The sequence below is a fragment of the Mycteria americana genome, chromosome 23 (assembly GCF_035582795.1).
Source record: "Mycteria americana isolate JAX WOST 10 ecotype Jacksonville Zoo and Gardens chromosome 23, USCA_MyAme_1.0, whole genome shotgun sequence".
NCBI lineage: Eukaryota > Metazoa > Chordata > Aves > Ciconiiformes > Ciconiidae > Mycteria > Mycteria americana.
The window spans coordinates 5,530,329-5,548,402 of NC_134387.1; the positions used below are offsets into that span (position 1 = coordinate 5,530,329).

At 68.6% G+C, this 18,074-nt stretch overlaps 2 protein-coding genes across 11 annotated transcripts; both read right to left on the reverse strand.

The window, feature by feature from the left end:
- Positions 1-280: 280 nt before the first annotated feature.
- On the reverse strand, positions 281-7,873 carry LOC142420093 (actin filament-associated protein 1-like 2). 5 transcript variants are annotated; one of them, XR_012778689.1, is made up of 17 exons: positions 4,776-5,660; positions 4,588-4,662; positions 4,393-4,469; positions 4,060-4,150; positions 3,770-3,987; positions 3,514-3,693; positions 3,216-3,299; positions 2,919-3,018; positions 2,627-2,844; positions 2,404-2,534; positions 2,190-2,310; positions 1,972-2,080; positions 1,662-1,811; positions 1,388-1,548; positions 1,171-1,281; positions 927-1,063; positions 281-372 (listed from the first exon to the last, which is right to left on the reverse strand). XR_012778689.1 is itself a non-coding variant. In XM_075523600.1 (17 exons), the coding sequence occupies exons 1-17, from the start codon at positions 7,730-7,732 to the stop codon at positions 1,037-1,039; spliced, it is 1,998 nt and encodes a 665-aa protein (XP_075379715.1). In that variant the 5' UTR covers positions 7,733-7,873; the 3' UTR covers positions 444-1,036. The 5 variants fall into 5 exon arrangements, 4 of the variants coding, with proteins under 4 accessions (XP_075379714.1, XP_075379713.1, XP_075379715.1 ...); XM_075523600.1 differs by lacking the exon at positions 281-372 and adding an exon at positions 7,717-7,873 and having other exon boundaries at positions 444-1,063; positions 4,776-4,904; XM_075523599.1 differs by lacking the exon at positions 281-372 and having other exon boundaries at positions 442-1,063; positions 1,972-2,077.
- A 119-nt stretch (positions 7,874-7,992) lies between these two features.
- On the reverse strand, positions 7,993-17,735 carry DMTN (dematin actin binding protein). Of its 6 annotated transcripts, XM_075523592.1 has the most exons (17): positions 17,489-17,733; positions 13,244-13,307; positions 12,868-12,924; positions 12,278-12,352; positions 11,940-12,095; positions 11,763-11,807; positions 11,536-11,644; positions 11,342-11,398; positions 11,119-11,271; positions 10,896-11,005; positions 10,703-10,808; positions 10,513-10,577; positions 10,363-10,411; positions 9,846-9,895; positions 9,582-9,641; positions 9,412-9,492; positions 7,993-9,323 (listed from the first exon to the last, which is right to left on the reverse strand). In XM_075523592.1, the coding sequence occupies exons 3-17, from the start codon at positions 12,883-12,885 to the stop codon at positions 9,210-9,212; spliced, it is 1,248 nt and encodes a 415-aa protein (XP_075379707.1). In that variant the 5' UTR covers positions 12,886-12,924; positions 13,244-13,307; positions 17,489-17,733; the 3' UTR covers positions 7,993-9,209. The 6 variants fall into 6 exon arrangements, 5 of the variants coding, with proteins under 5 accessions (XP_075379707.1, XP_075379703.1, XP_075379706.1 ...); XM_075523588.1 differs by lacking the exon at positions 9,846-9,895 and having other exon boundaries at positions 17,489-17,731; XM_075523591.1 differs by lacking the exons at positions 9,846-9,895; positions 17,489-17,733 and adding an exon at positions 14,269-14,574.
- Positions 17,736-18,074: the final 339 nt, after the last annotated feature.

The following is an 18,074-nucleotide window of genomic DNA, read 5'->3' on the forward strand; positions in this document are numbered from 1 at the left end:
TAGGGACAGCCCCCCATGCACACCTCCCGACGGGATGAGGACACCCCCCCCATCCACACCTTGCACTGGGATGGGGACAGCCCCCCCATGCACACTGGGATAGGGACAGCCCCTCCCATGCACACCGGGATGGGGACGCCCCACCCCATGCACACTGGGATGGGGACAGCCCCTCATGCACACCTCGCACCAGGATGGGGACACCCCCCCATGCACACTGGGTCGGGGACACCCCCCATGCACACCTTGCACCAGGATGGGGACACCCCCCCATGCACACCTCGCACCGGGAGGGGACAGCCGCCCGTGCACACCAGGCACCAGGATGGGGACAGCCCCCCCACCCCAGGTCACCTCTTCCCGCAGCGCAGCCTGCTAGAAGCCAAATGTTATGATTTTTTGGTTTTTTTTTTTTTTTTAATCCTTAAAAAAAAAAATGTTTCTACAATTAAAAACAAGCCATGACGAACACCGCTGCTGGAAAGCAGCCCAGGGCCCAGCCCGGGTCCTGCCGTCTCCAGGGAAGGTGCAATGAAGTGCCCCAAGCAGCCCCCCCACTCTGAGTGTCCTGTTCCCCCCCCCCCCCCAGTTGCTCGGTCCGGGGTACATCTGCACCCACCCCTGCAAGATGGTGTCCCTGGGGGGGCCGGGGTGCTGCCGGTGCACCGTTTCAACCGGACCCGCACCGGGGACAGAGCCGGCGGCTCGTGAGGCTTGCAACCGGGAAATCTGTGCCCCAAAACCAAGGTGCTGGGATGGGCAAGAAGGTGGTGAGCCTGCGAGGGGCTCGCCGCCCTCCAGCCCTCGCGCCAGAGAAACTAGAAACCCACAGATGGAGAGTTTATATGTATATATATATATATATATAAAAAAAAAATAGATGTGCGTAGTTGTAGCGTTGATACTGACGGTTAAAAAACAGACACCAGGCTGGCTCTGCACGATCCACGTGCAGCCCTACATTCTGCTGAGAGATGCCCGGTCCGGCAGGTACGTCTGCGGGGCGGGTGCTGCCCCGGGGCCGCTGCGGCACAGGTCACATCGCAGACTTCATCTCCCACTCCTGGAGAGCGGCCAAGACGAGCGGTCAACCCCCCCTGTGTCCCAGCACCACGCGCGGTACCCGGCTCACCTTAACTCTGCCCACCCCACGCGGCTCCTGGCCGGTACCTTTCTCTTCTGCAGCACTTTTCCCTTCTCCACGATGACCGGGGAGGGAGATGGCTTCAGGGCGCTCCTCGCCGACGCAGTGCGCTTCAACAGCGGCGTGAGGAATGAGCCCTGCCGGAAAAATGGAGGGGAGAGAGGGCGATGCCTGCCCTCCCGAACCCTTCACACTCCCCGCAGCCCGTGCCCTCCCCGGTGCCCGTCCCCGGTCACCCCCCACCTCAGAGCCAGCCGCGCCGGCGGTGGCGGCGATGTGGCCCTTCAGCGACTTGCCGATGGCCAGCAGGTTCATCTCGGAGCCGGCTTTCAGCCTGCCCTTCATGCGGCAGGTCCTCTCCAGCTGCCCCACCTTCTCCTCCAGCTTGGGGAAGGCTCTCTTCCCTGCAAGGACAGCAGGGGCACTGCCAAGCCCGGGCACCCCTCGACCCCTCCGGCTGCTCGGGCAAGGGCCAGGCACCCCCCGGCACAGGGGCAGAGCCCCTCTGCCGTCCTACCGATGAGGATATCCAGCCCGTCCCGAGCCCCTTTCCTCTCGGGCAGCGTCAGGGTGCGCTGGGACCAGGAGAGATCCCTGCTCCGGAGCTCGGGGCTCACCTTCGCCCGCTGTGGGCTGGCAGCCCTGCCCCGGAGAGCTGCCGCTGATGCTGGGGAGGAAGGGCAGAGGAAGGATGCTCGGGAGGAAGGGCGGAGGAATCGTGGCACAACACCGTGTTCCTGGGCACGGCAGCCTCCATCCCAGCACGTGGGGCTGGGGTGCGCGGGGGGGACCCTGCTGCTCCCCTGCATGATCCAGCCCCTGCTCACCTGCCTGCGAGGGCAGGGCACTGCCCGGGGCACTGCTGCAGGCACCGGCGGGCAGTGCCGACACAGGTCTCTTGCGTTGCCCTTGCACTGCTCGGCCCAAGCTCTGCTGCTGTGGAAGGAAGCCCGGGAGAAGCCCGTGGGCAAACGGATGGTGGGAGCCCGTCCCCCTCGCCCTGGGGCTTGCATGGGGGGGACCAAGGTGCCTCAGCAGAGGTTACCAGCTGCTGCAGCCGCTCCACGTTGGAGTAGAGGTGCTTGGGGCCCTCGGCTGGCGGGAGCTGCCCGAAGGGGTCGTCCATGTAGGCGTTGGGGGTCGGGACGCGGCGCAGCAGCAGCCCGCTGCAAGCAGGAGGGGGGTCCCTTTACCGCCTGCGGCCCCGCAGCGGAGCGGGAGGGCTGGGGCCGGCCGTGCCCCGGCCAGCATCTCCTTACCCCGCAGCAGGGCAGCTGCTGGCATCGCCCAGCCTGGGGGTCTCGGTGCAGGGGCTGTCGCTGGCTGGTTCCCCTCCTCCCCTGGCCTGCAGGGTCTTCAGCCAGGCTTCCCTCTCCTCATCCGAACGGGTCTGGCATGGAGCAGAGGGTCCAGGCTCAGCAGATCCCCCCCCACCCCGGAGAGGGATTTGGGGGGCTTGGGGGTGCCGCGGCGGTTGCTCACCTGCAGCAGGGCGAGCTCCCGGCCCCGCTGGGCGATGCGGATGCGGAGGCGCTGGGGGGAGCCGGCGGCCGCCCCCGGGGAGACCTCGCAGCCCTCCAGCCGCAGGGCGCAGACGGGGCGCTGGGCTCCGCCAGGCTCGGGGAACATGCGCAGGGCTCCCTGCCGCACCGCGCACCACAGTCGCTGCCACCGCCCGCGCAGCCGCACCGCCAGGAAACCTGGGGGTGCATCCCCCATCAGCAGCGGCACGGGGTGCAGGGACACCCCCTCGCCCATTCCCCATGCCCCGCACCTCCTTTAGCATCGTCTCCAGGCCGGGGGCTGCGGGCAGGGCTCTGCCGGGAGCAATCTTCCTCCTCTTCCTCCTTCTTGCCGAGCTGGGACCCGACAGCCTGAGAATGGAGACCCAGAGAGCCTTGTCCCTGCAGGTTTTAAGCCCCCTGCACCCTGACCCTCACCCCACAGCAATGCAACCCTCCCCAGCATCACCCAACGGGGACGGCGGGACAGGGAATTGGGGTGTCCTCTCAACACCCCCGGCAGCCCCTTTCCCGTGCCTGGGTTTCCCGGGGGAGGACAAGCAGCTCACCCTGCCGAGCCTCGAGGAGGGCGATGCTGGGACGTTGATGGCTGCCAGCCCGCTCGGGGCATCGCTGCTGACCTCTTCGATCACCTACGAGGGAGAGGGGGAGCACTGCAGCCCCGAGCTCCCGCTCCCCCCTCTAACGGGGTTCCAGGCACCCCCGGGATGGGAGAGGAGCTGGGGACAGACGGGGTCATCCCCAGCCACCTCGGGAGCACCCCAGCAGGGCTGTGCCCCCATTTCTCCCTGCCCACCCCTCCCTCCTGCCCACGCAGAGCTCTGCCAGGCTGCAACACCTCCAAACCTTCCTCCAGTCCTCAGCCTGCTGCCGGCTCTGGAAGCCGATGACCAGCACCTCGCCCGCCGTCCCTGTCACCTTCAGGGCGTGCGGCATCTTCTTGCCACGCTTGGCTTTGTAGGCGACGCGGCAGCCCCGCAGATCCAGCTCCAGCACTGGCTGCGGGTCGGCGGCACACCTGAAGCACTGCGGAGGCACGGCAGGGTCGGCAGAGCTCGGGGACCCGCTCCCACCCTCCATCCATCCTCCTCCGGCCACTTACCAGCAGCGCGTGCTCCCGGACGATGAAGAGCTGCTTTGCCCACTGCCCCAGCCAGCGCTTCCTCCAGAGGAAGCCGCAGAGCTGTGCCTCGGGGCGGCCGGGGGGCTCGGCATCGGGGCCGGTGGCCAGCGGCCGCTGCAGATAGTGGGCACGGTCTGTCACGCCATCCTCATCCTCCTCGTACGACTCGTAGTGGCTGCTGTCGGTGTCGGCACCGCCTGAGAGCCGGGACAGCGTCAGGGTGCTGGGTGCGTGCGGGTGCCGGGGAGGGGGTGCGGTGGGGTGCTCACCGGAGCCAGGGCATCTGCCGGGGCCGAGGGGTTCAGCATCTTCATAGGAGTCGTCAGCTGGTGGGGATGGTGAGACACCCGGCACCTTGCTCTGGGGAGAGAAGGGGTGCTCCGAAGGTGCTGTCCCCTGGGGTGAACCTCGCAGGGGTCCCCGAGGGACTGCCAGGGGGCTCTGCCTGGAGCCGGCAGACAGCACGGGAACCTTCCCAGCCTGGCCGGACCCCCTGTGCGAGCGAGGTTGCAGTGCAGGGATGGCCCCTCTCCCATCCCCTGCCCCAGTGCTGCTGCCCGAGCGCACCCGCAGCCCCCCACCCCTCCGCTGCCCACCCTTACCCCTCCACGCAGGCTCGGGGTGCTGGCCGGCCGGCACTCACAGGCTCTCCCTCCCCTTGCATCCGCCGTCCTGGTTCCTGGGGGGAAAAGCAGAACTGGCAGCGGCGTGCCGGGTCGGCGAGGAGCCGAGCATCCCCGGCCGCGCGCAATGAGTTGCCGGTGGAGATGGGGTGTGGGTCAGAGCGTGCGACTCACCCGGGCTGGCCCGGCCCTGCGGGGTCCCCAGGGAAGGCGAGAGGCAGCGCATGATCATGTACTCTGCATCCTCTGCTGCGGGGGGAGCGCCCAGTCACGGCCCCGCAACCGGCCCCTGCCTTCCCCGCTGCCCGCCGGGCACTAAGCGGGGGCCGCCCCGTCCCCCCCACCCGCAGACCCACGCTCACACGGGGGGCTCTGCAGCCGGGAGAGGAGATCGGCCACCGACTTCTTCTTGGCCCGAGCTGCGGCGCTGAGGCTTTCCCGGTCCAGGATGAGCAGGAAGGACCGCAGGTCGGACAGCAGCTTGTCCAGGTCTGCAGGGGACAGGGACGTGCCACCGCACCCCGCCAGAGCAGGGTGCAGGCAGGGATGCCCGTCCCCTGCCCGCCACGCTGGGCAGGGCTGGCAGGGCCTCTCCCATGCCACGCAGACAGACGTGGGGGCTACGTGCCCTGTGCCGCCAGCCGTGCCCCCGCTCCCGGCACCTGCCCCGGCTCCGCACAGTCCCGCTATTGACGGGCCTGGGGTGCCAGGGGAGGATGAGGAGGGGGGACGGGGACCCGCGCCGCTGAAGGCTCCTCTGTGTGCGCTCACAGAGAGGGTTTGTTCCCAGTTGGGCGAGGGGAGCCGTGGCCAGGGGCCGTGCCGGGCAGCCCAACGTGCTGCTCCTCGCGTGCCGCGGAGGAGGAGGAGGAGGCATGGCACATGGGAGCAGCTGACGAAGGCTGCTCCAGACATGCCGAAAATGCTAAGCCTTCACCCGCTGCCCGCTCCGAGGGCAGGGAGCAGGGTCGGGGCTCAGCGCCAGCCAGGGACCCCGACCCTGCCGTGCCAGGACGGAGGGATGGAGCGGGACAAGGAGCTGCTTTGTGCCTCCTCGTCCCACGCAGCGGGATGGGAGAGCGCTGCCTCCACCCCACGGTCCCCCCGAGGTGGGGGAGACCCGGAGGGCTACGGGCGCGGGGAGAGGGTCCCTCCAGCCCCAAACAGCGACAGCCCCATCAGCTCTGGGTCCGTGAAGGCATCTCCTGCGCTGGAGGAGCACGTGGCAGAGCAGGACCACGCAGACCCCCAGCCTGGCCCCTCGCCCCGCTCCCCCAGAGCCCCCTTGCCCTGGGCACCTCTGGCTGCCACCGCAGGAGCGGGCAGATGCCCCCCGGCCCTCCCCGGGTCGCTGCCCGCCTTCCCCCGGCTCCTTCCCGCCGTACATCTGGAAGTGGTTTGCATCGCTCTGCTCTGGCCGCCCCGGGCTCCGCTCCTTGCTCCCAGCTGGGATAAAATGTTGCAGACCCACTGTCGAAACCCACTGGCTTCCCCCACGCCGCCCCGCTCCGCTCCCAGCCTCCCTCCTCGCCATTTCCCGACTGGAAGAGGCTCAACTGGGACAACCCCAGCGAAGCCACACCGGCCGGGATGCTGCCCCGTGACCGCCCGCAACGCCCCAGGTGACCCCAGCATCCCCGTGCCCTGCCACATCCCCACGTCCCGCAGTGCTCGGGGCTGGTGGGGATGCAATGCCCACCCAAAGATAGCGGCAGCCCCTGGGGAGGCGAGGGGAGGCAGGGGGAAGGAGCCCGCCGGTCCCACGTGGGTTACAGGGGACATGGGGGAAGCCCCTGCGGAGGTGCTGGCACGGGGGGAAGCACCGTCCCCCTCCGCAGCGTCCCCGGCCGGGGAGCACACACCCCTGCCCGGGGGGAGAGGAAACATCTGGCAGGGCAGCGAGGCTGAGCAATGCCGGAGCTGGGCCCAAACATCTGGATTTCCCTGGAAACTGGGGAAAGGAAGGGGGGGGACCAGCTCCCTGGGGGACCGGCGGGGGGACTGGGGCAGGGGCTGGCCGAAGGGACCTGCGGGCAGAGCGCGAGCGTGGGGGGGACGGAGCCTGTCCCCCCGTGCCCGGTGTGCCTGGCTCTTCCTCTCCCTCCCTTTCTCCTCTCCTCCGCCCAGGCCAAATTCCTCGGCAATGACATCTCCGTCCGCTCACCCCCTCAGCCCTCCCTGCAGCCTCCCCCTGCGCTCCCCCCCGGCCGGCCCCGATGCCCTCGGTGGGGCAGGGGAGCCGTGCCCGGCCGTGCCCGCAGCCCGGTGGGGAGCGGGCAGGGCCCGTCCTCGCCCACCAGGCCACGCCAGCTGCCTGCCGCCGGGCCAAGGGAAGGCAGCCGAGAGGAAAAACAGCTGCCTCGGTCTCCAGGGCGGGGGGAAAACGCCCCCCAAACACAGAGCTGTCTCCTAGCAAAGCGCCCTGCTCCCACGGGCCATGGCCCGGCCTGATGGCATCCTCATCCTCGGAGGAGGAGGAGGAAGGAGAGGGCTGCCCAAGGGATGCCACGGGAGCGCACGATCCCTGGGCGACGCCAGCACCCGCGGGATTCGGGGCTGGCACCTCTGCCCCGTGGCCGCATGCGTTTTTTTTTTCTACGGGCAACAAGGGGCAAGAGGTGCCCGGGCTCAGCCCCGCTTCCCCGCGGGGTGCAGGGGGAGCAGCGACGCGGGGGCACCCCGGGGCCCCGCTCCAGCGCTCGGGGTGGCTCTCGCCCAGCGCGGGATGACTCAGAGGAGGAGGCTGGAGGCCGCCCCAAGCCCGGAGCTGCTGGCCGCAGCGTGACCTGTCACTGCGGGGAGGCTCCGGGCCACGGCGCGAGGGCGGAGGCGCTCCCCCCACGGCTCCTGCACCCCCAAATTGCCCCAGGGAGGGTGCTGGCAGAAGCCCTGGCACCCCATTACCCTGCCACGGCACCGTGCACCGGCACCCCACTGTGTTCGCGGGCACGCAGGCACCCTGTCCCTGCTCTGACACCCCCGGCCCTGACACCCACGCCTCGTCCCTTGCACCCCTCCCCTCCCCAGCACCCATCCCACAGCCCCACGCACCTTCCCACCGCCCCGACCCCCACTCACCCCCTTTCGCGCGCTCTCCCCTTTCCCGTGCACCCCCTTTTCCCTTCCACACCCTCTTCCCCACTCTCACACCCCCGTGGGCACCCCCTCCACGGCCAGCCGCACCCCCGTGGGCACCCCCACGCCCTGCTCCACCCCACACAGCCTCACGCACACCCTCTGCCTTCTCTTTCACCCCTTTGCAGCCTTGCACCCCTTTGCACACACACCCCCCTTCCCCCGTACCTCTCTGCCGGGCCATGGTGCGGGCGAGCTCACATCGCGGCGGGACCGGGACCGGGACCGGGACCGGGACCGGGACCGGGACCGGGACCGGGGCAGCGCTGGCCCGGCTCGGCTCGGCCCGGCTCGGCTCGCACACGCCCTGCGGGCCCCCAGCACAGCCCGGCCGGGGCGGGGGAGAGGCGGGGAAGGGCTCCGCATCCTCCTCGGAGCACCACCGCCATCTGCAGGGACCTGGGGCCGGGGGCGGGCGGGGAAAGCAAAGCAGCGGAGCCGGGCTGGATAAAGCCATTTCACCTTTAATTGTAAGCAAAAAAATCACTCTCACGCGGATTCTCCGACACCAGCAAATAAAATAAACTCTAACAAAACAGAGAAAGTGAATCACTGTAGTCCAGTCAGAAAACAACCCATATTTATATATATATTTATAGATATGTCGTTTGTAGAGTAGCAGTGAAAGGCAAGTATGGGCCAGTGATTTCCCGATAAATTACATTCTTTACATCCCAACAAGGTCTAGTGGCTGGAAAGTGGCTGGAAACAGAAACCGGGGTGCGTGGGGGGCCAGGGGTGCGGGGGCAGAGGGGTCCTGCCCAAAACGTGTGCCTGAAGAGGGGATGGGAGAGGTGCGAGAAGGGAAGGTGCTGCCCGGTGCCGAGCCCTGCCTGCATGGCCACGGGGGGCCAGGCAGCACTTGCCCAGGCCCCGGGGGCCACGGTGCCCGTCGAGCCGTGCCCTGCTCCGGTCTGCCTGGCTGCATGCCCAGTGCATCCCCCCGCTGCGGGCGCATCTGCAGTTAGAAACGCAGCAGGAGACCCCCGCTCTGCCACCCCCTGCCCCACCTCGCCGGCATCCCAGCCCTGCCCTCCGCCAGCCCGGTGCCTGGCAGGTTTTGGCAGTGTCCTTGCGGTCCTCGCTGCAGCAGCTGGCACAGGAGGGACCGGGGGGGGGGATGTTAAAAGGGGGGCTGGAGGGGGGGCAAGGCGGGATGCCGGCCTGGCTTTGCCAGGAGCACATGGGTCTGGCAGTGAGTCGGCCCCCAGGCTCTTCCCAAGTCTCGGGGTGAAGGCGCGGGGGGCAGAGGGGCACCCCGGGTGTGGGGCCTGGAGGCAGCCGACCCCCGGGGAGGAGGGATGCCACCCCGGAGCCGGAGCCAGCATGCTCCCGGTGGGCCGAAAGCAGAGCCAGGCACTGCCCCTGCCAGCGTGCCCGGGGGGAGAGGAGGGCACAATGCACAGAGACCCCCCCCCCCCATCTCCCCTCCTGGCTGAACCGTGCCTGCTCCGGGGCAGGGTCTGCCCCCAGCCCCATCTCCCCGCTGCGAGCTGGGCGATGGAGGCAGGTTCGAGCCCTTTTCCCGCAGGAGGAGCGAGGCGAGGGGCAGAGCCGGGGGGCTGGGGGAGAGGGGAAGGGGGGATCCTAGTAAAAACCGGCTGAGAGCCCTAAAGCGGTTACACGGCGCGACAGGGACTGAGCTCGGGGCCGAGGCGGGCTCAGAAGAGGAAGGCTTTCTTCTTCAGCTCGTTGCGCTTCCAGAGGGCCAGCTTGCTGAACTCCTCGGGGGGCATCTCGAAGACCCGTAGGAAATCCTCGGGGGAGAGGTGCCGCTGCGGGGGGAGAGGAGGGTGATGGGGTGCCGGGTCCCCCCTGCTCTGTGCCCCCCCCCGCCCCCCCCGACCCCAGTTCAGCCCCTACCTCCAGCCTGGTCCTGTCCACACCGGGCGGCAGCTTCACACGGCCTCGGTTCGTCACCATCAACATTTCGTAGGGGTAGATCTGCAAGGGGCAGGGGAGGCTGTAAGACCCCCTCCACAGCTCCCCCCCCCATCCCTGCCCAAGCCCCCGCAGCCCCCAGCCCCGCTCACCTTTTGCTCCAGCATGCTGGGCAGGGAATTGCCTCTGTCCATGCGCCCGCGCTGGCCGTTCTGAGGGGACGAAGCCTGATGTCAGCCACCATCCCCGCCTCCCCAAAGGGCTGCCCTCTCCCGCCCAAACTGAAGCCAAGGTGATGGGCTCCAGCCCGGGGACCAGCACACCCACCCTCCCCACCTCCAGCTCTCCCCTCTCCCCTCCGGGACCCATCACAGAGGTGGGCTCGGTGTCCGTCTGTCCCCCCCGCCCCGCTGTACATCACCCTCTCGCTGGGTCTCCGCAGCCGGACGAGTGCTTACCTGCAGGCCTGGAAAACAGAGAAGAGCAGGGCTCAGCCCTGGGGACCCCCTGCTGTGTGTCCCCCCCATCCTCCCCTGGGTGATGACAAGCTTCGAAAGGTGGGTTTCCACCCTCTGCTGAGCCCAGGCTTGCCCCAGCATCCCCCATCCTTGGGGACATTCCCCATCCCTGGGGACATCCCCCATCCTTGGGGACATTCCCCATCCCTGGGGACATCCCTACATCCCTGGGGACATTCCCCATCCCTGGGGACATCCCCCATCCTTGGGGACATTCCCCATCCCTGGGGACATCCCTACATCCCTGGGGACATTCCCCATCCCTGGGGACATCCCCCATCCTTGGGGACATCCCCCATCCTTGGGGACATCCCTACATCCCTGGGGACATCCCCCATCCCTGGGGACATTCCCCATCCCTGGGGACATCCCCACATCCCCCAGGATCATCCCCGCGCCATGGGCTGATGCTCACCCGGACTGCCCTTATCACTGCCTGCCGAGCTGAACTCTGCCGACTGCAGCTGCAAGGGGACAGGGGACAGCATCAGAGAGGTGCCACCCCCAGACCCCGTCCCAGGCCGTGTGGCCCCGGCAGCGTGCGGGCAGCTGCCTGCCCACTCACCCGGGTGAGGGTGCTCCTGCCGGAGGCGGGCAGCGAGGAGCTCTTGTAGCTCCCCATGTGCAGAGCTGCAAGAGAGCAAGAGACGGTCAGAGGTGCAGGCAGGGCCGCGGGAACGGGCAGGGGCGCAGGCAGCTGAAGCCACCAGGTGGGGACTGGAAGGGATGGGATAGGGGACAAGCATCCCACGTACATGTGTGGAAGGGTGTCCGGTCCGGCAGTGAGCGGGTTTTTCTCCGGATGGGGAGAGATTTCTCCATCTCCTCCTTCAGGATCAGCTTCCCAAGGTTGGAGGTGACCTGGTGACGAAGGGACACGGGTGGGGGTCAGTGTCAGCACGTCCCCCACCCCTCGCAGGGTGCCCGCCCGCCCTTTCTGCCCCTCACCTTGCTCAGCTCCTGCCTCTGGAGCTCCCGCAGGTTCTTCATCTCCTCCGTCAGGTCCTCCTCCTCCTCCTCTCCTCTCTTGGAGGCCATCCGCCTCCTCCACTCCGTCTCTGGGGAAAAAGAGGGGACGTTATATCCATGCCCAGCACCCCTGCGGGGTGTCTGGGGGGGATAAACCCCCCGGTACAGCCCACCCCCTCGCCTGCCCCTGTTCCCCACCTACCCACGACGGCCAGGGATGGGGGGCATGGCCAGTAGTCGGTCTCGATCTTGGCGGGTTGGTTGGGGTCTGGGGGCTGCGCCGCTGGGAACTTGGAGGATTCGATGATCAAGTCCTCTATGAGATGCTTCCCATGGTGGGCGCCGGGAGGGTGCTCTGTGGGGCACAGGGGGGTGAGGCAGCGCCCCAGGGTGCCCCATCCCGTGGGACAGACACCCCCGCTCACCTTTCTGCCTGTAGATCGGAGGCTTCTTGTATATGTTGAGCTCTGTCGTGTCGGTCTCTGCAAGGAAAAAGGGAGGTGGGGGCCGGGAATAGGGAGCTCAGAGCTCTGGAAAGGCGCTCGCCCAGACCCCCTGCTCTGCGCTGGGGCTCAGGGTCAGGCAGCGCCGGGGGGGGCACGGTGCTGGGGGTGCGTACCGGGTCGGTGGAAGTGCTGCACGCTGCTGCGGGTCGAGCTGCTGCCCTGGCGAGAGGCAGGCTGCGGGGTGCTGCCGGGGGTCCGGCTCTCCAGCCACTCCCGGATGACCTGCGGGCAAGCAGGGCCGGTGAGCAGCGAGACCCCGGCAATTCAGCATCGCCCCCGCCTCCTCGGAGCCCCCCCCCCCGTGCATCCCAGAGCTGGGGCCCGCGGTGTCGGTACTCACCTCCGGAGACGGAGGAGGAGAGATGGATTTGGGAGACAAGGAGCGCTGCAGAAGGCAAGAAGCAATTTATTCCAGCAGCCCCACATTTGCCCTCAAGGACCCCTCTATCCGGGGGGATTCCCCCCATCAGCTCCCCAAAACAACCGGGGGACACAGCTGGCCCACGGGCACCCTCACCTCTCGGCTCCGAGGCAGCTCCACGTGCTCCATGAGCGAGTAGGTGAAATGGGGTTCGTAGATCATCAAGTCGGGGCGCTCGATGTCCAGGATCGCTTTGTCCTTGGGGATCGCAGCCAGGTCCTTGTAGCCCAGAACCTCGTTGTCCATTTTGGCCTGGAAAGAAGGAAAACCACCTTCTTTTTTGGGTGCAGAAAGGGAACTTTGGGGAACGGGGAGGGCTTCCCCGGGGCTGGCATCCTCCGTGGCCCCTCCGGGGTGATGGAGAGGGTTTGGAGAGGCACACCCCGACCGCGCGGACGGAGGGACGTGGCAGGAAGATGTGAGCAACCTCTTACCACGATGCTGGAGGGCGATCCGGGGACACTGGACCCGCGGGAGGAACAGACGCTCCCAGGGGAGGTCAGCGGTTGCTGGAAGGAAAAGGGGAGATTTTAGCGAACCTCATCCTCAGCACGGCCAGCCCAGGAAGGGGCTCAGGGTCATGGTCGGGACGCCGGGGCATGGCAGGGGGGGCCGGGGACACCCCTGTGCCCCATGGACCTCAGGGCACCGGGGCAAACCGCCCTTGGGGATGGGGGTATTTCTGGATGGGTGCTGGGGTCTCCTTTGCTCCAGCATTGTGGTTCAGGGCAGGGGACACCCAGGAGGTGACAGTGGCTTGGCCAGGACACGTTGCCACTAGATGGTGCTGCCAGGCTGGGCTGGGAGGAGGAGGAGGAGGAGGAGGAGGAAGGCAGGGCCCTGCTAGCAGCATCCTAGGGTGACTCTGCCGATGTCCTTGGCCACCAGCCCCTGCCCTTGGCCACCAGCCCGTGTGCCTTCACTAAGAGCAGGGCTCCCCACTGCCTGCATGCCCCCAGCACCCTGCCCATGGCCCAGCACCCTGCCCATGGCCCCCAGCACCCTGCCCATGGCTCCCCCTTACCTTCTGCAGTCTTTCCATTCAGCTGCGGGCTGGCGGGGCTGTGTCAGTCACAGGGTCCTGCATGGGGAGAGCAGGGGTTTCGGGGCACTGCCAGGGTGGGCACAGAGCACCCCGAGGTTGCTCCCGGGGCGAGGTGCCCGAGGGCAGTGGGCTTGGGCAGATCCCGGCTCCCCACCACCCTCCTGCCGTGGGGCTGAGCCCAGCAGCCCCCACGCACCGGACCCTAACGCGGCACGAGGCCGGCACTCTCCAATATTCACGCGCCGGCACAGGGCAGGCTTGCCAGGGGATGCCACCGTCCCCAGGGTGGGTGAACGGCTCTGGGTCTACCCCGGGGCAGGGGAGAGGTGCCGGGGCATGCCGGACCCCCACTCACCGCTGCCTCTGTGGCTCCACATCCCTCTGGGTGCTAACGCCGGGCTGGTGCTCGGGTGCTGCCTCTGCAACGAAGATGAGAGAGGTGACCGTGGCTTGCAGGATGACAACGGTGTGAAGCTCAACCCTGTCCTCCCGCTGTCCCTGCCAACCCACCCCGGTGCCCGCAGCGCTCTGCCCTGCTGCGTGCCGCCCGTGCCGGCTGCCGGCCCCGCTGCCCAGCGGCGCGGTGGCTGCTGACGAGCGCTGGCAAGCGGAGCAGAGGTAATGAAACCCTTTGTCCACCGACAGCGAGCGGCCTCGAGAAGGCTCCAGCAGCAGCGGGACGGGCGTGCTGTGCTCAGCCCCTGCCCCGCAGCCCCCGGGCCTGAGCCCTCCCTGTGCTTTAAACCCACAATGCAGCACACAAAGGGGAAAATTCCCCATTCTCCTCAAAACTTCTCCTTTCAGAGGGGAGGGCGTTGGGAAAAACCTCGTGCAATCCAGGCAACAACAGCAACAGCAGCACGGAGCCCTCCAGCCTCGAAGCCCCCCCCCCCCTCGCCAGCAGCCTGTGCACGGGGCTGGGGAGATGCCACCGCCTCTGGGGACCCCCAGCCCCACTGCCCCCCAGCCCCACGGCTCCTAGCACGGGCGCAGAGCCTGTCCCTGCGGGATGCAGAGATGGAGAAGGACCAGATCTGACAAAGCCCGGGGCACCCTCCAGCTGCCGGCAGCCAGCCCGGCACGAGGTACCACCCTGGGCTCGCTCCTCCGAGGGTCGAGCCGGGACGAGGAGGCTCTGCTGGCGGCTCTGGGCTCGAGCCTCGTCCCTCCTTGAGACCATCCCACCACAAAGAACCCCCACTTCAGCACTGGGGGGGGGGGGTCTGACCCACTCACACCCATCCCCAGCACCTCCCAGCCCTCCTGGGGTCTGCAGGACCCAGTACCAGTGGGACAGGCACCCCCAGATCGGCACCGAGCGCGGCACAAGGCGGCATTGTCCGGGCGAGCAGCGGCTGCCCCACGCACCCATGAGCTCACACTTTCCAGCGGCAGAGCCAGGGCAGCCCCCCGCCTCCGGCTCGCGCCCCACGGGGTTGGGGGCACGGGCAGGCTGGCGGCAGGCGGTGGGGACGCGGTGGCACGCGGCGGTGGTGGCGGCGAGCAGATGGATGAGATAGCAAATAGCAGGAGGCAGAGGAAGCGGCAGAGGCCGGCGGGAGGGTGGGTGCGGGGACGGGTGGATGCGGATGCTGGCGGGGAAGGAAAACAAGCCTGAGCCAGGGGTGCGGAGAAATGCCGCGACGGAGCCAAAGGGCTGGCGAGGGGTGCCGGGGCTGCACAACCAGCTCGGGCACGGTCCCCCCCCCCGGCCAGGGGACGTGGGGACACCTTATCTGGGGCAGGCAGGGAGCCACCGCCCCAATGGCAGCCTCTCTCCCCATGGCAACCTCCAATCTCCCCAGCAGCCCTCGCTGGCAGGTCCCCGCACGCTCCCTTGCTCGCCGAGATAAGGCCGGCCCGGCACGTGTTTGGGATTTTCCTGGCCGGGAGGGCGAGGGGGAGCGGGGCGAGGGGGGGTAAGGCTGTGCCCCCCTCCCAGGGCGATGCTGCGGGTACCCACGGCGCTTCGCCAGAGCGGGGAGAGAAAGGCGCTGGGCAGGGATGCACACGAAGAGGAAGAGCGATGGAGGGAGGGACGGACAGACGGACGGACCGCGCGCTGGCGGGGGTTTGCCGGGCTGCAGGGGTGCCGGCCCCCCCTGCACGGCACATGCCGGGGGGGCTGTGGGGAGGGCTGTCGCTGCAGCGGGAAGAGGCCAGTTCCCTCCTCCCCACCCCGAGGAAATCCGGATTTGACATTTCGCAGCCGCCAAAGCCATCAGCGCCCGGCACCCGGGCCAGGGGCCAGGCTGCACGAACCCCCTCGCCCGGGGCGGGGAGCGGGCAGGGACCCCTGGCCTTCCTCCCCTCTCCGTCCTCCTCCTCCTCCTCCTCACTGCCTGCCTTGCCCTTGCCGTCGTGCTGGGTGCAGGCACCCTGCCGCTCCCGCAGCTGCCCCGGCTCCTCGCCAGCGGCGGAGGGGGGGGGACACGGTGGGGTCACAAGTTCCCCGAACAGACGGTTCCCGCCAGCCCTGGGAACGGTGTCTGGTGCTTCCCAGCCCAGCCCCGGCCTCCTCCTCCTCCTCCTCCTCCTGCTGCAAACCTCAAAAAAACACAGCACAGGAGAGGCACCGAGCATCCTCCCCGCCTCGCCAAGGGAAACCGAGGCACTGCCACACACGGGGGCCCCACCGGCAACTCGATCACGGCGGGGCCGAGCTGGCGGGGAGCACGTGGGTCCCCGACCCGCGTCTCACTGGTGTCCGGTTCCTTCTTTGTCCTGTTTCTCGCCCTTTCCCTCCCCGCCAGAGCATCGCCCGGCAGAGGGGAGCGACCCTTCGGCTACTGCCAGCCCATTCCTTCCGTGCCGTTGCACCCTGCCCGGCACGGCCCTGCCGAGGGACACCTCGGTGGCCTTAAAAGCCACCAGCTGCCAGCGCCTGGCCCCTGGGATTTTTCCATCCCCTGGGGCGGAGGATGCACCCTGCCCGTCTCCTCTCCCGCGGACACAGGGCTGCTCCGTGCCTCAGTTTCCCTGGCTGGGGGGGGGGGATAGCAGCACCCTGCCTGCCCCGTCCAGGAGCGGCCGGAGATGAAGAGGGTATTTCCACCTCCTCCAGCTGCTCGGTTCCTCCCATCCGATGGGTCTGGGCCAACCCAGCTGCTCTCCTGGCCCCCAGCCCTGCCGGGAGGCTCCGAGCCCCCCAACAAGTTTAGAGCGGGGATGCATGGCGCTCACCCTAAAGCTCCTGGATAGGGGGGGTCCATCCCCTGCCCTGATGGCCACACCGCAGCCCGCCTTGGGCAGCGGCTCACGTGGCACGTAATCTGGGATTAAAATGGGATTAGCCTGCTCATCCCGCACGCGGAAAGGGCCGGGAGGGACCCACCGGGGGTCTGTGGGGAGGCCGCGTCCCTCCAGGGCTCCCGGCGTGGATCTGGTGATGCCCCCGGTCCCCGAGAAGCCCCCAGCTCTGCCGGCCCCGGGTGCTGCCCCACGGGTGCCCTGCAGCAAGCACCGTGCCGTGGCAGGTCCCTGGGTACCCCGACACCGTGCACGGGGCCGCCGCAGCGAGGCACCCACCTGGCAGGACGCCGGGCGGTGGGATGTGACCAGGGGCTTCCCGGGGCTGAGGTGGCAGCTGGTGGCCCAGGTCTTCCCGGGAGAGGCTGGGTTTAGCCCTGCCTGACCACTGGCCCCGCACGCCCACAGCCAGGAGCCGACCCCCCCCTGGGAGATGGCCCCATCCATGGCCAAGAGCTGGGGAGCCGGGCTTTGCACCCCAGTTCCTCCCCCCGGTAGCCCCCTGGTGATCCGTGGCAAGTGGGGAGACGGGCGTTTGGCCCCTCCGTGCCTTGCCAGCGGGGCTGGATGGGGCCAGGAGGAGCGGGGGGGGGGTCGGGGTCCAAAATCCCGTGCCCATAGCGAGACCCTGACCGCCATGGCCCCACCACGCTGCACGCAGGGAGCATCAAACCCCATCACAGCCTGCGCCTGGGGGGAGTGGGATGGGGGGTGTCCCCCCGCCAGCAACAGCACTGAGACCCCACAAACTCACTCCACAAGTGGGGCGGGGAATGGCTGGGCTGCTCTGGCCTCCTCCCTTGGGGTGCGTGGTGCCGACGGCAACGTCCCCAGGGAAGGAGGACAGGGCACGTCCCTGTTCCGCTGGCAGCGGCCGAGCCCCGTTGGGGGGGTGTCTCGGGGGGGGTGTGGGGTGAAGGGGGGTGCTGGGAGAACTGTGCTGCCACGGAGGGGGTGCGGGTGGGAGCCCCGGGAGGGGTACCCCACTGGTGATAGAGCCCATGTCCCCGCCTTGGGTCACCGCCCTTCCTGTCCCCACGGCCCCCCCGGCAAGGGCAGCTGGCTTTGCCGCGCCAGGCGTGGGGAGGGGGCACGGCCGCAGCCCCCGGAGAAGACGGGGGCCAAGATGTGGGGCTGTCACCGGCCCCCCCCAGCCCCCCAGGAAGCGGGGGCTACGCAGAGCCGGGGGAGGTGGAGCGGCGGCACCGAAAGGCGACAGGAAAGCAAAGGGTGGCCGATGCCGACCCCGATGAACTGGCCCCCCCGAGACACCCCCGGCCTTGCGTCCCCGATGAACATGGCCACCTCCCTCCCCTCTCCCCACCGAGCCACGCAGGGCACGGCCACTCACCTAGGCATGGGGACACCGCATACCTCCAGCCTCGGGGAGCTGTCGGGGACACCCCGGGGCCTCCTCTGCTTGCCCGGCCACCGAATTACCCCGTGGGCTGCCGGGCCGGCTGCCCTGGCTGCGGCCAAGCCACCGCCGGCGCGCTGCAGCGCGCATCCGAGAGCGTGACAGCCGGACACGGGCGTGCAAGCGTGCGGGCGTGAGAGCCTATCTCCCAGCCCCAGCACCGCGGCTGTGCCGCCCGCTGCGCCGATAACCGATGTTGGGTGCTGGGTAGGGCGTGCGTGGGTGCGTGGGTGGGTGGGTGGGTGCGTGGGTGGGTGGGTGGGTGGGTGCTGCTCGCCTCTCCCCACCTCTGCTGCTGGCTCAGTCCCTTTCCGAACAAGAGGAGAATTAGCCGGCATCATGACGAAGCAGTATTCGCTCCCGCCGCTGCTCGCTCCCGCTCCCACCGCTTCCCCGGCACAAAGAGGGAGGAAAAACATAAATAAACCCGGCCTGCCCGGCACCGCCCGAAATAGCCCGGACAGTGCCAGGGGTCCCCGGCACCCCGTCTTCCAGCCCCCACTGCAAACAGGGGGTGTAG